Source organism: Ornithorhynchus anatinus, chromosome 2, assembly GCF_004115215.2.
Source record: "Ornithorhynchus anatinus isolate Pmale09 chromosome 2, mOrnAna1.pri.v4, whole genome shotgun sequence".
Lineage (NCBI taxonomy): Eukaryota > Metazoa > Chordata > Mammalia > Monotremata > Ornithorhynchidae > Ornithorhynchus > Ornithorhynchus anatinus.
In genome coordinates this window covers 19,179,534-19,198,480 of record NC_041729.1, presented here as the reverse complement: position 1 = coordinate 19,198,480, position 18,947 = coordinate 19,179,534, and the positions used below count along the sequence as shown (strand labels likewise).

The window sequence follows — 18,947 nt, the reverse complement described above, 5'->3', positions numbered from 1 at the left end:
CTTTGAGCAGAGCACTGTACTAAGCACTTGGGAGAATACAACAGAGTTGTTGGGACACTTTTCCTGCACACCAAGAGCTTACACCCTGGAATTAATGTTCAGTTCTCATTTTTATTTTTATTTTACTTTTTCCCCAATAACTTATCAGGCTTTGTCAGTACAACTAAAAATGGGTGAAAAATGACAAGGAGGAAAGTGTAATATTTCTGGATTAATGTGAAAATCAGACAAAAGCAAATGATCTAAATCCCTTCCAAAGAAGCAGCATGGCCTACGGGACAGAGCAGGGCCTGGGAGTCAGAAGACCTGGGTTCTAATCTCAGTTATCACTTGCCTGCTGTGTGACGCAGGGCAAGTCACAACTTTTCTATGCCTCAGCTTCCTATTCTGTAAAATAGGAGATCCAATCCTGTCATCCCCTCTACTTAAGACTGTCAGCCCCATGTGGGACAGGGGCTGTGCCTGATCTAATAATAATAATAATAATAATGTTGGTATTTGTTAAGCGCTTACTATGTGCCAAGCACTGTTCTAAGCGCTGGGGTAGATACAAGGTCATCAGATTGTCCCACATAGGACTCACATTCTTCATCCCCATTTTACAGATGAGGTTACTGAGGCACAGATAAGTTAAGTGACTTGCCCAAGGTCACATAGCTGACAAGTGGCAGAGCCGGGATTAGAACCCACAACCTCTGACTCCCAAGCTCGTGCTCTTTCCACTAAGCCATGCTGATCTGAGTGTGTTATATGTACTCCAGTGCTTGGAACAGTGCTAGACACATAAGAGTTTAATGAATATCATTATTATTATTACTATTACATTAGCAAATGGCCCTGTCAAATGACTGGGGGAGGGGGAGCAGTGACAACAGGAGGAACCAAGGGAGCAGCAGAAGAAGTGGCCTGATGCGCACCGAAAGGAGACATGAAGGTAGTGTCAGGAGAGTGACAAGTGAGACCTCCAATCAGAGTTAATGTCTGTCTCCCCCTCTAGACTATAAACTTGTTGTGGCCATGGAATGTGTCTGTTTACTGTTATACAGTATGTGCCCAAGTGCTCTGCGTACAGTATGCGCTCAATAAACATGATTAATTGACTGGAAGTTAGGAAAGTCAGGAGGGTCAGTGACGGCCTGGGCTTCCCAAGGCTGCTGCTCTCCCCAGGTTCCCTACTACTTCCCCTTGAAGTGTCCCACAGCTGTTTCTCTCCCCTTGGGGAGCAGCAGAATACTGCATGTGCAAGCATTTCTCATAATCAACTAATATCTTTGTAAAATAGACTAGTGTGGGCCCACCTATGCTTTCCCAGATTTAGAAAGATGCAGTTTTACTACTTCTCTCTCTCTGCTCCTTTTTCCTCTCTTCCTGTAATTATCCTTACCATTTTTCTCATTTCCCCCTGCTTCTCTCCCCTCTTCCCCTATAACGCTCAATTCTTATATTAGTGTATCTTTCTCTGCCTCACTCTTTTTTACCGGGTTCCAACTTAGTTGTCCCTCTTTTTGTCCCTGTCCTCCTGACCCCATTTGTGCCTCTCTTCCCTTCTCTCCCATCTAATTTTTATCTTCCCCATTTCCATCACCCTTCGATTCCTCTCTAGGACACTACTTTTCTGATCTTCTAATTGCTTTGCAGCTTCTATCCATTTTTGTCTTTCATTCTGCTTCATACTCTCCCTCTGTGCCTCTTCTGACATTCTACCTTTGTGTTTCAGCCTTCCTCCCTCCCTTTCCCCCACCCACCCTTTCTTTCCTGCCTTCTCTTCTCTCTCATTCTCTCTCCCCATTTCCACTGCCATAAGCCAAAGGCATATATAGGGAGTGGGGCTTAGTGGTAGGATGGAAGAGGAGGCCTAGCCAAACCCTCGGGGGCAGGGCTTATGCCAAAGGGACAGCAGTAAATAGTGGTAGGGAGGAAGGCTCCATTTCTCAGGGCCTCTACTCCAGGGAATGGGGCTCACAATTGTGGAGAGAAACTCTGGTAAGCTCAGAAGTCAGACACTTTCCCACCGTTAACTGCCCTTCCACGCCACTTGTATTCTGTATTCTCTCAAACACTTAATAATGTGCCCACTGAACTGGAAACTCTCCACTAGATTCTAAACTCCTTGTCTACCAATGCTGTTGTATTCACTCAAGCACTTAGTACACGGTTCTGCACCCAGTAAGCACTCAGTAAATACCACCAATTTTTTTAACGGTATTTGTTAGGTGCTTACTGTGGGCTAGGCACTGTACTAAGTGCTGGGGTAGATACAAGACAATCAAGTTGGATACGGTCACTGTCCCACAAAGGGATAAGCAGTTTGGCATAGTGGATAGAGCCCGGGCCTGGGAGTCAGAAGGCCATAGGTTCCTGGCTCCCCCACTTGTCTGCTGTGTGACTTTGGGCACATCACTTCACTTCTCTGAGGCTCAGTTACCTAATCTGTAAAATGGGGATTGAGACTGTGAGCCCCAAATGGGACAGGGACTGTGCCCAACCCGATTTGCTTGTATCCACCCCAGTGCTTAGTTCGGTGCCTGGCACATAGTAAACGTTTAACAAATACCATCATATTATAGGGGTCACAGTTTTAATCCCCTTACAAATGAGGTAACTGAGGTGCAGAGAAGTTAAGTGACCTGCCCAAAGTTACACAGGAGACAAGTGGCAGAGCTGGGATCAGAACCCAGGTCCTCTGACTCCCAGACCTGTGTTCTTTTCACTAGGCACACTGCTTCTCTTTTGATGGATTACTGTGCATCACACTCAGTGGATGCTCAACTAATATACTGATTGACTGCACAGAGATGCACAGTGACCGCATTTCAATTTCACATATCTAGATAATCCCAGGATATTTTTGTTAAATATGGAAATTGTAAAAACCCTTTAAAATAAAGGGCCCTGTTCTTAAATAAGAAATGTGGAACTCATAATTGTTTTTAATTCTGCAATTCTGATTTCAATAGATAAAAAACAGAAATAGTTGCATTTTACTTTACAGCAAATTTAAGTATTAAATGGAAGAAAATTACTGCCTTACTTCAGTTTACAGCCAGATATCATATTGTAACCAAATAAAACTGGGGTTCGAATTCCTTCTACAGCTATACAGTCCTGATCGGCTGTGCTCTGAAGAATAGTAAGCTGCCCATATCTATTCATACTTAGAATAATGCCCGATCTATACAAAGGGTTAAGGGGAAAACATACCCAACATAAGGTGATTTTAATCTGAAATATGTGCATCAATATTTTGTTCCAGAGATGTTAATGAATATCTCATACCATTTTGATTGATAAGCCTCTGCTTAGAATAACAGAATTCAAATAGATTAAAATGCACCTGCATAGATAATAAATGATCCTGTCTTCCATAATCACTGAATTTACTCACAACCTCTGGGTGTAAACTGAAAGTTTAGAAATATAGGTAACCTACTTGTCTTCAGAAGTAATTATTTGTAACATATGTTTATATTTTTCTTATAGATCTCCTTTTAACAGAATGTTCTGAAGATTCACTCTGTACCTCTTAAAATTGTTGCCAGAACAGTAATTGGCATGAAGCCCAGAGGAAGTTTGAGTAAAAGCAAAAGTTTTATTTCTAAATGTAGCTTTCCAGATGTGTAAAGATACTGAGCAGATTACAACCCTAAATATTGAGAAAACACACTAAACTAAATTTCAAAAAGGATATCCTTTCTGAGGTTTAAATCCAGCTACTACTGGGAGCCCAACAACATAACCAGGATTTCCACTGAAAGACACTGGTTTTGCATTTTGCTGAAAGACATAAAACACATACAACAATGACATTCTCATTTTACATCTGAAATCACAGAAAAGTATATAAAAAATTTCAATAAAATCTGGATTACTAACACAAGTTTTCACAACTCAGAAGCAGTGTGGCCTAATGGAAAGAACAGGGAGTCAGAGGACCTGGGTTCCAATCCTGGCTCTGCCATACGTCTGCTGTGTGACCTTGGGCAAGTCACTCAACTTCTTTGTGACTCAGTTACTTCAACTGTAAAATGGAGGTTAAAGCTTTGAGCCCCATCTGGGACAGGGACTGTGTCCAACTTGACTAGCTTATATCTACCCCAGCACTTAGAGTGCGTGGCACAAAGTAAGTACTTAACAAATACCATAAACAACCAAGGAATGATGTATTCTTTTTTAATTAACTTTTACAGAGAAGGATTTTGTTCTAACATGAAAAATATTTAAGGAAATACTGTGATTTTGACAGATTCTATATGCCACACAATTCCTTTATCTAAGCAAGTTATGTTAGCATTCCTAATTACCTCACTGTATACACCACAGTATCTAGATTTTAAAATCTTTAAACACAAAATTTGATCGCTAGATTACATGGCATTAAATTTTGACTAACATATATCAAAGTTACCTGAATAAAATGAATTTCAAACTTTTGTTCAATTAGGACCATTGTACTTCTGATTATCCCAAGAAGGAAAGCGACACTAGCATTAGTTATTTCACCAGCACCTGAATATGTAAGAATATACTTTGCCTGAAAAAAAAAACATATAAAATATGCTTATTTTTATTATCTTCCATTTTTATAATTGTGTACCACACCTTACAAAATACATAACCAAAAGAAACTATTCTCTGCTTCTTCATTTCCTGGTGAAAAATTTATTTACCATTATCTTAACTGAATCGAAAAATTTAATCCAGATTCAACTCATCGGTAAACTAGTCCATGCCTGAACACACCCTAGCCCCAAGTTTCCTGGTTCCATCACAGAAATCCAGATTGGTTCTAGCATGGCATAACTGATCACATATTTCCAGATTGGTTCTAGCACGGCATAACTGATCTCATATTTAAAGTGACGCTATCTGTTGGAAAATTTTCAATGCTTACCACTAAATAGAAACATTTTTCTTCAGTAATGACCCATTCCACACCTTCTGAAAAATACTGAAAAATAACCTCAAAACCCTTACTTCTTGAGGTTAAAGAAAGTCTAAAGAAAGCAGGTTGCTCACTTACTTAGGAACTGACTCAGCCTTCATCTCTGCTTTTTGAAAAGTGGGAAAATGTTAATCAGTAGGCTAAGTAAAGATTGAAACAGTGCACCCACAGAAAGGGGAGAGGATACCTTTTCTGGCAAGTTTTGGACTTAGTCCCAGAAATGTAGCTTGATTCTGTCTTTAAAGGACTCAATCCTCTTGCCCCCACCTACTTACCTCATTGCTTTCCTACTACAACCCAGCCTGCACACTTCGCTCCTCTAATGCCAACCTACTCACTGTCCCTCCATCTCGTCTATCTTGCCGTCGATCTCTCGCCTATGTTCTGCTTCTGGCCTGAAACACCTTCCCTCTTCCTATTTGACAGACAATTACTTTCCTCACTTTCAAGTCCTTATTGAAGGCACATCTCCTCCAAAATGCCTTTCCTGACTAAGTCCTTATTTCCTTTTCTCCCACTCCCTTCTGCATTGCCCTGGCACTTGCATTTGGTTGCTTTATTCCTCCCTCCCTCAGTCCCACAGCACTTGTGTTCACTCATTCACTCAATCATATTTATTGAGCACTTCTTGGGTACTGAGCACTGTACCCAGCGCTTAGAACAGTGCTCTGCACATAGTAAGCGCTTAACAAATACCAACATCATTATTATTAACATCATTACTAAGCACTTGGGAAAATACAATGTAACAGTAAACATACACATTCCCTGCCCACAATAAGATTACATGCTTATCTGTAATTTATTTATTTATATTAATGTCTGTCTTCCCCTCTAGGCTGTAAACTCGTGGGAATGTGTTTACCAACTCTGTTGTATTGTACTCACCCAAATGCTTAGTAAAGTGCTCTGCAAGCAGTAAGCTCTCAATAAGTATGCCTGATTGACTGATTAATAATGTTGGTATTTGTTAAGCGCTTACTATGTGCCGAGCACTGTTCTAAGCGCTGGGGTAGACACAGGGGAATCAGGATGTCCCACGTGGGGCTCACAGTCTTCATCCCCATTTTACAGATGAGGTAACTGAGGCACAGAGAAGTTAAGTGACTTGTCCACAGTCACACAGCTGACAAGTGGCAGAGCTGGGATTCGAACTCATGACCTGTGACTCCACAGCCCGTGCTCTTTCCACTGAGCCACGCTGCTTCTCTAGATCAGACAAGAGGGGTTCTGAAGTGAAAATGAAATCATAACCTTACCTCAAGTACAACATTTGTGCACACTTCCAAAGCACCAACGCTGGTGAATTCAGGCTCTAAAAGGACACCACTGCTGAGACGAGTAAGTGTATGATTCAGAGACTGTGTAACTATGGACTGAACAGTAATTACAACCTGAAAAATGAAGTAATATAACTGGATTGTAAATATGTACTTCAAATGAACTCACCCTTAGGCCCCCAAAATCCTGTAATTGGGTAACAATTCATGAATCTCCCAGTTGGCTTTTGCTTTAGCACCTGCTCTATCCTTAGGTCAATAGAATTTACTAAGCGCTTACTGTGTGCAGAGCATTGTACTAAGTGCTTGGGAGAATACAACAATAAACTGAGACACTCCCTGCCCATAACGAGTTTACAGTCTAGAGGCCTGGCACATAGTGAACGCTTAACGAATGCCACAATTTTTAGGGCTGTGACCAACAAAGAGCCTGGAAAAGTGGCACCTCTCATCAGTGGCTCAGATGACCAAAACGTTCTACCTGGCGCAACGAGTGCGGAGGAAGCAGCAACGCAGCACGGAACGAAGCACATGAGATAGCTTTGCACCCAAAACCCATTTTACCCGCCCTGACTTCCATGGTAAGTAGGTTTTTCGGGGGTGTAAAATAATAAGCACTTGCAGGTTAGATGACATTGAAGCCTTGGCATCTTATTAAGAAATTAGATTGTGATTTAGATATAATAATAATTATGGCATTTGTTAAGCGCAATGTTCAAAGCACTATTCTAAGCCTTGGGGAGGATACAAGGTGATCAGGTTGTCCCACGTGGGGCTCACAGTCTTAATGCCCTTTTTACAGATGAGGGAAATGAGGCATAGAGAAGTGACTAGCCCAAAGGCACACAGGGGTGGAATTAGAACCCACGACCTCTGACTCCAGGCCCAGGCTCTTATATAATTTGTAATTTCTTGAAGAAAACATTAGCCAAGTCCTGGTTAATGATCCTATCTTATACCGTAAACTGGTTCAGCACCAAGACAGGAAGCTCTGTCTAGAGCAAGCTTCCCCACTCATGTGTCTGAATCATTTATTTTCCTGAGTGGGTGCACTGTCGTGGACGAGGCGCGTGTTCAGTCATTCTGCTCTCACAGCTGCTTCTCATTTTTTGTCAGTTCTTCTCCCTCGACTGACCCTAGACTTATGGCAGAGAGTGGAGCAAATGTGAATGAAAAAACGAGCAGCAATATATTTGGAAGTAATGACTGAACATTAGGATCTAAAGATTAAGATAGTCAGTCAATGGTATTTATTGAATGCTTTATTGTGTGCAGAGCACTGCACTAGCACTGGGGAAATTACAAAACAACAGAGTTAGTAGACACAAAGCCTGCCCACAAGGAGCTTCCAGTCTACAGTAATTTCAAATTTGAAAGGCAATACTTACTTCCAAAATTTTAGGGCTGCTGTAGAAAGCCATATTAAGGGCCTGTATTTCACCACATTTTCCCATATATATCCTTCTACTACATTTCACAGCTTGGTTCACTAGAAAACCTGTAAATCACTTCCAAGTTACCACAAAAAAACTCACCAAATAAAGTTAATCCATCACACAGAAAGGAGCTCCCAAAAGTTTACAAAAACAAATTAAGTCTAGCTAGATAATTTAAAATGGTGAGTGAAACAGGATGATGGAATCACCCTTCATAAACAATAGATAAATTTCAGATTGGAGAAATAGAGTATAAAAATATTTATATCAGTGCTGTGGGACAGCAGGCAAAGTAAACTCATTGTGGGCGGGTAACGTGTCTATTTATTGTTATACTGTACTCTACCAAGGGCTTAGTACAGTGCTTTGCGCACAGTAAGTGTTCAATAAATACAATTGAATGAAAGAATTAATAAAACATCTGGGTTCTTTTACTAACCACCTCTGACTGTACACCAGTTGAAAAGTTCCCATCTATACATTTTGTTCATCACTCCTCTCACTAGAAGATGATTAAAATCAGCAAACTAGAGTATTAAATGACATTCTGGGTTCCTCAAACAATAGGTGATAACCATCAACTCCAGGGAAATAGGACCCAATGAGTTGGGCATACAATGGGCACCTAAACAAGAACTACATTTTAATGATGGAAAACCAAGCGGCAGTGTTCCAAACAGGGGGAAAACAAGGTTAGATAAGTTTTTATATACAACCGGATTAGAATGGGTTTCTAATATAACGAGAGATTGATGATCCCACAAGGTAGAGAAATTGTCTTCAGACAAAAAGCAGGTGTTTAATTACTTGCTAAATATAAGAAGTCAAACAAGGCTTCCCTCTCCCAACTCCAAGGGCTTCTCTTTTTCCCAAATGAGCTCCAGCTACTGCAGAAATCAAACACAGTAAGTTATCTAAATTGAAAATTGAATGCTTAGTCAGAAATAAAGGTATATTAGTCCATTTTTCTGTCCCTTCTTAGAATACCTAAATTGAAATTTCTTAGCTTATTGCTAAATGTCCTACTCTAAATGAGCTTTGTGGATAGTGTTTTGGCTAGAAGTATTTTTACTGAATTTTATGGCCTCCTAGTGGATTTGACTGTCAGTTCCATATCTTTTTTGCTTGGCCAGGCTGCCTCCCCTCTGGTTTGAAATGGCACTCTATCTGAAACTATGTCCCATTTCATTACTAAATGTATTATTACTAAATTACTAAATTATTACTCAAATACTAAGTAATTGTTAAATGCATTATTGATAGTGCCTCAATATTGTTTACGTGTAAAATAATAACTTTCTCCTAAGATATAAAGACTTACCTTTTTTCTTGAATTAGGCACCTAGACAAATAAGACAAAAATTAAATAGAGAGACTATAAATATTCTCATTATTTTATTGGGGATTTTTCCCCCGTTAAGAAGTTACTTTCACTGAAAATACTTCAAATGAGAAAAATATGCTTACTAACTTCCAAATAGATTATTATACATTTTTCATTTAACTAAATTTACCACTATGTGGCCTATACATTTTATTTGCAAATTAATTCCTCTCAAATAGACTAAAGTGAACCTGGCTCTGGGTGCTAACCATTTGGAACATGACTGCTTATACCCATGAATGCACCTAGGCACCCGTACAATTCTATAACCTTTTGGTGATTTTTCTCTCTCAAATATCTTCCATCATATCAACCCAAACCAGATGGTGAGTCTTTCTTATTAACAATGCTTCAGATTTCAGATTCAGGAAAAATAAGCCCTTCACCTAATTCCCTTTTTTTCCATATCTAATAATTCTAATTTATTAACATTTGAAACACAATACTAGCTAATCTGGCTAAGTTTATCAAGAGAGAAATGGGAATATTGTCCTTAATTCAGTTTTTTTTCAGTAAGCTACTAAAATAATTGAGAATCTTTTTAAACTTCTGGTACCCAAATAGCCTATTAAAGGGATGGTCATATCTTTAAATCACAAAAAAGAATGTTGAAAAGTACAAAGACTGATCATTATATAAATACTACAAACTATTTCAACTAATGTCAATAAGCAACAATTTTAGCTAAGAATTTTACTAAAATTTATATTTGCCATTCTATCCTTCGTATTTGGAATAAAAACACACTACTTTTATTATTTTGGCTACGAATTACTTCTAGACAGGTCAAAATGCTAGATATAAGGAAGTTGATGAAAGAAGACCATCTGAAAGGCAATACTTACTTCCAAAATTTTAGGGCTGCTGTAGAAAGCCATATTAAGGGCCTGTATTTCACCACATTTTTCCACATTTATCCTTCTACTACATTTCACAGCTTGGTTCACTAGAAAACCTGTAAATCACTTCCAAGTTATTACAAAAAAGCTGACCAAATAAAGTTAATCAATCACACAGAAAGGGGCTACCAAAAGTTTACAAAAACAAATTAAGTCTAGCTAGAGAATTTAAAATGGTGAGTGAAACAGGATGATGGAATCACCCTTCATAAATGATAGATAAGCTTCAGTTGGGTCACAAAGACTTTGAAATAGAGAACATAAGCAAAGGAATTGACTGTAGAGAGAGCTGCAGTCTCTCTTCCTTGTCATTTGTGTTTCTGCTAGGGCACTGAGTGGGTAAGAGGGGAGGGAAACAGCACATCAGATACGCTTTTTTTTTTATGTGCAAGACCCAATTATGGCCAAAGTAATTACAACATAGTGCTCAAGCTATGCCTTCCCACCACAGACGAACAGGTAGTTGTCTTGGCAGGCACTCTGGTCTTCCCAGCCCATATCTGTCAGCTATTTTTCAGGATTCCTGCTGAGCCTGCCCACCTCATAGAATGCAGTAGGTGGTCCTTTGGTCAGAAACCTTCACCACTTTTGGATAGTCTCAGCAGGCATACCCCTATTTGCAGAACTAGGATTAAAATCCTGGTCTCTTGGTTTTTAAAATGATGCTCTGATGGTAGCGCCACAGCAATCAACCAATTGTTTTTATTGAGCACGTACTGTGTGCAGAGCACTTACTAAGCACTTCAGTGTGTACATTATTGGTATATATCTACCAATATAACAGAGTTGGTAAACTTATTCCCTGCTCAAAACGAGCTCACAGTCTAAAGGGAGAGACATATATTAATATATAATAAATTTCGGACACATATAAAGTACTAGTGGAGCTGAGGTGGGGGCAGTAAATGAAGGAAGGCAAGTCAGGATCTAGCATAAGGGAATGGGAGAAGAGGAAATGAGGGCTTATTAGTCAGGGAAGGCCTCGTGGAAGAGATTTGCTTTTGAATGCTTTGAAGGAGGGGAGAGTAACCATCTGTCGGATATGAAGAGGGAGGGATTCCAGGCCTGAAGCAGAATGTGGGCAAGGGGTAAGTGGCGAGACAGACAAGACTGAGGTACACTGAGTAGGTTGGCATTAGAGGAGCAAAGTCTGAGGGTTGGGTTGTACTAGAAGAGCAGCAAGGTGAGGTAGGAGGGGGCTAGCTGACTGAGTGATTTAAGGCTGAAGGAAAAGGGTTTCAAATAAATAACCCAGTTGAAGAAGATGTAATTTTGCTACTTTATCTATATTACTGATATGTATGTAATATATAGCTTTTTTAACAAATCAAAACTATACTTACAACTTCATGCAAAATATTGCTTCAAGTGCATCACTTAAAAATATAATTTATACTGGGGAATTTTACAGTATTTGTTCAAATTAAAGTAACTTTAATTTTGAGTAAAGTCAAAGTTCATTAAATGATCAACAAATTTATTTCAATAGGAATAAGAAAATATTCAACACCTACCTGCAGGATTCTCATCATTGCACTGTGTGGACACAAGAGGAGAAGGAAGACTTAGAAATGCATCGGCTGTCTGAAGTGGAACACCATACTGAAATCAAAAAACACAAACTACAAGTTTTAAGTTTGTTTTGAGTATCTGCTACTATTTCTAGAGAAATGAAACAGCATATTAAAATAGCCATCTTTACTTCCCTTCTTCTACCTCAAAAAAAATCTATCAAAGTTCCTCAGATCCAGACACAAAGGCCCAAAAACCTGAGTGCACAGGGGGAACCAAGCCAAAGAATAAAAGGTCAGCAAGGAAAGATTTCCCCCTGATTAGACTTACCATCAACGTGATTTCTTTGCTAGGAAAAGCCCTTAAGGTCTAAGAAAAAGGAAGAAGTAATGCAAAGTAGGAAATATATCCCTCCACTGAGTTGTATTATCATAAATGTAGCCAAAGAAGAATGCACAATAATGAAACTGTAAAGAATCTGTGAAAATAGGGAGTCATGGAGAAGTTTGGAAAGCAGACAGCAGAAGATACACATTGGAAATCGTTAGGTAAAAAGAGAGCTGGCAAGATGCCCTGTCAGTGCTATTCTCGAATTGATACTGTCAAAGGGAGGGAAGTGTCCTCCTCAGCTGCATCACAAAGCAGGAATACCCCTAGTAAGCATCATAAACCTCTGACTTACTGATCGCTCAATCTATCAATCAAAAACATTTATTGAGGACCGTGTGCAGAGTACTGAACTAAAGTGCTTGGCAAAACACAATATAGAAGAGTTTGGCAGAAACGATCCCTGCCCTAAGGAGGTTACTGTCTGCAGGGGAATTGTATAGTAAAATAAATTACAACCAGGGTAAATAGGAGAAATGAGTTGAAACTACCGATCAGGGGGCAAAACAATACCTGCGGAAGTCTCAAATAATAGCAGTGCTAATTGCTATTACAATATGAAATTATACTGATTTCTGCGTATTACAGCAGAAGAGCACGGGGCTGGAAGTCAGGAGAGATATAGGCTTCAGTCCCAGCTCTGCCACCTGCTGGCTAAGGGAGACCTCAGGTAAGTCAATCAATCAATGAATCAATAATATTTCCTGAGCGTTTACTGTGTGCAGAGCATTGTACTAAATAATAACAATAATAATAATGTTGGCATTTGTTAAGCGCTTACTATGTGCAGAGCACTGTTCTAAGCGCTGGGGTAGATACAGGGTAATCAGGTTGTCCCACATGAGGCTCACAGTTAATCCCCATTTTACAGATGAGGTAACTGAGGCACAGAGAAATTAAGTGACTTGCCCACAGTCACACAGTTAACAAGTGGCAGATATGGGATTCGAACTCATGACCTCTGACTCCCAAGCCCGGGCTCTTTCCACTGAGCCACGATCCTTCCCCACTAAACACTTGGGGAGTACAATACAGAGTTGGTAGACACGTTCCCTGTCCACAGCGAGCTTACAGTCTAGAGGGGAAACATTCCAACTTCCCCTCATACCAGCTTCCCCATCTATAAAATGGGGCTCTCCCTCACTCAGATTGCGACTGTGTCCAATCCAATAATCTTGTGCTTACTCCAGTGCTCATCACAGTATGCAGTACATAGTAAGTCTTTATTAGAGATCATAATTATTATAGATATAATTATTATAACGTGAATTCATTTGGCAAAAAAATTCTGAGATCCATAATTGTCCCTTAATACAATAATACAAATTTAGTAATAATTGCTAAGTAAAACCAATTCCTGCACTTACCCTGCTTCATTTTATGTACATTCTTACATATCTAGTCAAACCACCTCCTGATCCAATTTCATTTTCAAAATGGTATTCTTATCAGGAGAGAATGAGCCATCCTTCAGACTATTAACATCCTTCATTGCAAAGCCTAAGTCAGTTTTCTGGTCAAAATCCATGAAGCAGCATGGCCTAGTGGATACAGCCCGGGCTGGGGAATCAGAAGGACCTGGGTTCTAATCCTACTTCCACTACTTTTCTGCTGTGTGACCTTGAGCAAGTAACTTAACTTCTCTGTGCCTATCTCATTTGTAAAATGGCGATTAAGACTGTGAGCCCCATGTGGAACAAGGACTGTGTCCAACCTAATTAGCTTGGACCTACCCCAGCGCTTAGTACAGTGTCTGCCACATATTAAGTGCTTAACAAATATGATTAAAATAAAAAAATCGGGGAGGAGGTGGATTTGGCTCTGATTTCACAAACAATCAGCTCTCATTCTAAAAGTCAACAACATGGCACTCTAATTTAATAACCCATCTTTTGTGATTCTGGATTCCCTGGGACATCTTGATCAGGCTTGATCCGGCTTAGCTGGACCACCTGCTATCTGGGCCACCAGTGGTCTACAGAAACCTGATGTGACCACCCAAGGCACATATTATCTTGCTTTTGGACTTCTCCAGTACAGAATGAGGAAATACAGTTACTGAGATTTGCCTAAATTGAGCTGCTGAAGGCACACATTCTCTAATGTCGAGCCAATATTTTTTTACAACAACCCTGGAAATTTAACTTTTTAGAAGTCAAGGGGAAAGGTCATTCAAAGATAACAAATCTTCTCAGAGGAACAGTGATAAGGAGATTTGAGAAGTGTTGTCTCAAAGTTAATAGCTTTGTAATTGAGTTAGTTTGCTATTATCTCATTGAAGTAAAGAACAAGGCAAAGAGGAAATACATCTCCACCACAAGGGCCTTAAAGGCTTATATGAAAAACACGTGAAACTAAATTCACTTGCTTTCTTGTGCTTTGATAAAGCATGACTACTCTTAGCTACAAAAAAAGTTTGGAATACAAATTCCGTATTTTCAACATTACTTGGCTGGCGATGCTAAATGTACTAAGATTTTATTAATTCACAAAGTCTCTTTTTGTAACATCTTAATAAAATCAGATAATCTTTTACCTCATATTTAGCAGTGGCACTTGGACCATCTGATTTGGGAGTGAGCACTGTGTCTGATTCTGTATTCAAAGTAAAAGCACCAAACTGCTTAATCAAACTGTCAAAATTGTTCTCATCAGGAACTTCCGGGGTTATAAAGGATAAGGCAGATTTATCTGTTTCAAAGAAAAAGTATTTTAAGCTAACAAGAAACATTCACAAGAGCTACCAAAATTATGTCCACAAAATGACATTAAACATACCATTATGACTAATGTGAGAAATTAGAAAATTTAAATGTTAAATTGAATTAAATTCAACTTGCCCTCTGTGGAACTTTCCCCAGACATCTCCCAATACTCCAACCCTTGCACCCCAGTTAGTGGTTTCCCCAGATTTATCAACAATGTGACGGTGTGGAGGAAGATAAGAATTTGGCTCAAATAACCCGTAGTCGAAAAGCACAAAAGAGGCAATCAAAATCATGCGTTTGGGATGGTGATTCATTACATGGTGCAAAAGTGGTCTCCAAGTACGTTCTTAGGTGGCTTAAGGGATTTCACGGGGAGGACTAGAAACAAGAAAAACTGAAGTAATATCACATTTTTTAAGTTGATGGCATTTCACACTTAGATGGTTTTGGGATATATTTATCTATCAGGGTTAGTTGCTGTGATAAAAATAAAGATCCTGTTTTTATGCAAATACCCTTAGTAAAAATAAAAGGAAAACGGAAATAAAAGTGTAGACAATGATCAAAGCTAAAACTTATCTTCAACCATTAAACCAAAGAGGAAATGAAAGTCAAGAAATACCTTCAAATAAATAAATCTCCATACCTAAATGCACCAATTACTAAAACATTGTTTAAACTATGAATGAAATTTCAAATTACATGAAAACAATTAAGAAAACTTTATCTGCAGGTGCCTGAAGTTAAAAAGGTACAATTTATATAAATCAATAGTATTCATTGAAATTCTACTGCTGGACAGCAAGGTACTAGGTTCTTGGGAAAAGTACAACAGGGTTAAAAGACTTGATCCCTGCCTTCCAGGATCTTACAATTTAGCAGGGGGAGGCGGTTGTGAAGCAGCGTGGCTTAGTGGAAAGAGCATGGGTTTGGGAGTCAGAGGATGTGGGTTCTAATCCCGCCTCCGCCACTTATTGGCTGATTGACCTTGGGCAAGCCACTTGACTTTTCTGTGCCTCAGTTACCTCATCTGTAAAATGGGGATTAAGACTGTGAGCCCCATGTGGGACAACCTGATTACCTTGTATATACCCCAGTGCTTAGAACAGTGCTTGACACATTGTAAGTGCTTAACAAATACCATAATTATAATTATTAGAGAGTAAATTTCAGATAGGAGGAAATAAAGAATAAAAATAAGGGTATGTGGATGATGGTGTATAAATCAATATAATCAAAAGTGCTCCAGTGGTTGTGAGTGTATAAGTGCTGGGGGGAGGGAGGGAGGGAGGAGGAAACTGGGTGAAGCTAGAAAATAGGAAGACATGACAAGGGGAGAAGATCCACTAACTGGATTAATGACTGTCTCCCACTCTGGGCTGAAAGCTCTTTGTGTCCGAGAACATGTCTACCAACTCTGTTGTACTGTACTTTCCCAAGCGTTTAGCACAGAGCTCTGTAAGTAGTAAGTGCTCAGTAAATACCATTCATTGATTTTGGAGGAGGTAGGAGTTCAGAAGAACTTTGAAGATAGGGAGAGGTGAGGTCTGTCAGATATGAAGATGAAGGGATTTCCAGACAGGAGGAAGAGCATGAGATAAGGAAGGGATCAGGAGACAGAGAATAATAAAATACAGTTAGGAATTTAGCCTGAGAAGAATGAAGAATCTGAACAAGGGTATAGTGGGAGAAGAAAATGGATAAGTAAAACAGATAATAATATTGGTATTTGTTAAGCACTTACTATGTGCAGAGCACTGTTCTAAGCGCTGGGGTAGATACAGGGGAATCGGGTTGTCCCACGTGGGGCTCACAGTCTTAATCCCCATTTTACAGATGAGGGAACTGAGGCACAGAGAAGTTAAGTGACTTGCCCAAAGTCACACAGCTGACAAGTGGCAGAGCTGGGATTTGAACTCATGATCTCTGACTCCAAAGCCCGTGCTTTTTCCACTGAGCCACGCTGCTTCTCCAGAAGAGAAGAGATGGAGATGCTTCTCCAGAACAGAAGAGATGGAGTACCTTAAAGCCAGTGGTCGGAGGTTTCTGCCTGAATGGAGCGGAATGGGTAACCATTTAAGTTTTATGGGGAGTGGGGAAACATGTAGAAACGTTTAGAAAAATAATGATCTGGGCAGCAGAGTAAGGTACAGCCTGAAGAGGGGAGAGACTGGAGGCAGGGAGACGGAATGTGTCTGTTTATTGTTATAATAATAATGTTGGTATTTGTTAAGCGCTTACTACGTGCCGAGCACTGTTCTAAGCACTGGGGTAGACATAGGGGAATCAGATTGTCCCACGTGGGGCTCACAGTCTAAATCCCCATTTTACAGATGAGGGAACTGAGGCACAGAGAAGTTAAGTGACTTGCCCACGGTCACACAGCCGACAAGTGGCAGAGCTGGGATTCGAACTCCTGAGCCCTGACTCCAAAGCCCGTGCTCTTTCCACTGAGCCACGCTGCTTACTCTCCCAAGCGCTTAGTACAGCGCTGTGCACACAGTAAGCAGTAAGTAAGCAGTGGTCATGGGTTCGAATCCCAGATCTGCCACGGCAGCTGTGTGACTGTGGGCAAGTCACTTAAATTCTCTAGGCCTCAGTTATCTCATCTGTAAAATGGAGATGAAGACTGTGAGCCTCACGTGGGACAACCTGATTATCTTTTATCTACCCCAGCATTTAGAACAGTGCTCTGCATAGAGTGAGTGCTTAAAAAAGACCAACATTATTAGTAGTAGTAGTAGTAAGCGCTCACTAAATACAAGTGAATGAATGAGATCAGAGGAGGCTAAATACGACTGAATAAATGAGATCAGAGAAGAGACCGATACCCTAATCTAGTAGGGATATTATGAATGCCTACAACAAGGAAAATGTAAAAACACTGGAAATATAAAAAACAACCTAATCATCTATGAAGATTTTTTCTTAATTCTGATTGTCCTATTTTTTCCAAAAAAAGAAATTTAGAGGAAACAATTCCTAAATACTTAAAGATTTATATCATCAGATACTTACAGTTTGTAACGTGAATGCAGAAAATTGATGGATTAATCTGATCAACTAATTTAAAAATCCTTTGAGGAGGATGTGCTGTAAAATTCATTGAATATATGGCAGCTTTCTGACTACAAAACTGGCTGTCACCTCTGCAAATAAAGAATAAAAAAAGCTTTAAGGCCTATAAACACAGTCAAACTTGGCAGATTATTTAAAAGTCACATACTAACAGTTACACTGAGAGTATTTAAAAAAAGATGCTAGAAATTGGGTCCATTTAATTTATTCAGTAAGCAGTTTAGCATTTTAAACTCAATTTTCTTTCTAAAATGGGAGGAAAAGACATCAAGTATATATAACCACCAAAAGAATTCTACCAAGTACACATGGCCATGTTCTACGACACATTTATTGGAAGTTTAGCTTGAACATCTTTCTTATCTATAATTAGGGGGTAGAGAATCTGTCCAAATTCCTGATTCTTTATGACCAAGTTCTAATTGAAGTACCATGGGCATTAACACCTGGAAAAAAGGAGCAGAGCTGTCTGAAGTTATCTAATAATCTTTAATAGTAAGTAGAAGAGTATGCAGTTTGCCCAGGAGTTAACAGATGGAAGTTAGTTTGACAGATGGATATATCAAAAACTGAGTTCAAAAAGACACTGAAATACAGAGCTGATAAAAGTGAGGGACTTTTTAGAAGGAAAAGAGTATGATCCAGGGGAAAATGATTAATGGTATTAACGAGAGCTAGTCTAAGGACTCCTTCAAATGAGAGGCAGTACAGCCCAATGAAAAGAGCACGGCTTGACTTGGGTTCTAATTCCAGATCCTACGCTTACCTGCTGCATGATCTTAGGTAAGTGACTTCCCTTATGTCTCAGTTTCCTCACCTGTAAAGTAGGGGCATGTGGGGCAGGGACTATATAGTAGAAACTGTATAAGCAGTGTGTGGAAGCTCAGTGGAAAGAGCACAGGCTTGGGAGTCAGAGGTCATGGGTTCTAATTCCGGCTCTGCCGCTGGTCAGCTATGTGACTTTGGGTAAGTCACTTAACCTCTCTTTGCCTCAGTGACCTCATCTGTAAAATGGGGATGAAGACTGTGAGCCCCACGTGGGACAACCTGATTACATTGTATCTACCCCAGTGCTTAGAACAGTGCTCAGCACATAGTAAGCGCTTAACTAATACCAACATTACTAGTAGTAATAGTATTTATTGAGCACTTACTGTGTGCAGAGCACTGTTATTAGCCCTGGGAAAGAATACAGGGTCCTTGTCCCTTGGGAACTCACAATCAAATCTGCATCTGACCTGATTACTGTGTATTTACCCCAGTGCTTAGCAAATGCTTGGCACAGAGTAAGTGCTTAACAAATATTATTATTACTTAGGGT

The 18,947-nt window shown here is 39.7% G+C and overlaps 1 protein-coding gene across 5 annotated transcripts in view; it reads right to left on the bottom strand.

Moving 5' to 3' along the window:
• The window catches only part of TCTN1 (tectonic family member 1), a 31,101-nt gene that overhangs the window by 6,563 nt on the left and 5,591 nt on the right, over positions 1 to 18,947 (bottom strand). For 4 of the 5 annotated variants that reach the window (XR_001604172.3, XM_029058803.2, XM_029058805.2 and 1 more), the window contains 9 exons: positions 17,567 to 17,697; positions 14,377 to 14,531; positions 11,456 to 11,543; positions 9,888 to 9,997; positions 8,980 to 9,000; positions 6,202 to 6,336; positions 4,406 to 4,531; positions 3,689 to 3,774; positions 3,032 to 3,172 (listed from right to left, as the gene is read on the bottom strand). Coding sequence is in view for 4 of the 5 variants with exons in the window: in XM_029058803.2 (XP_028914636.1) it covers positions 3,032 to 3,172; positions 3,689 to 3,774; positions 4,406 to 4,531; positions 6,202 to 6,336; positions 8,980 to 9,000; positions 9,888 to 9,997; positions 11,456 to 11,543; positions 14,377 to 14,531; positions 17,567 to 17,697 (993 nt within the window). In the remaining variant the exon portion in view is untranslated. The remainder of the gene's footprint in view (positions 1 to 3,031; positions 3,173 to 3,688; positions 3,775 to 4,405; positions 4,532 to 6,201; positions 6,337 to 8,979; positions 9,001 to 9,887; positions 9,998 to 11,455; positions 11,544 to 14,376; positions 14,532 to 17,566; positions 17,698 to 18,947) is intronic. The other variant, XM_029058804.2, reaches the window with a different exon arrangement.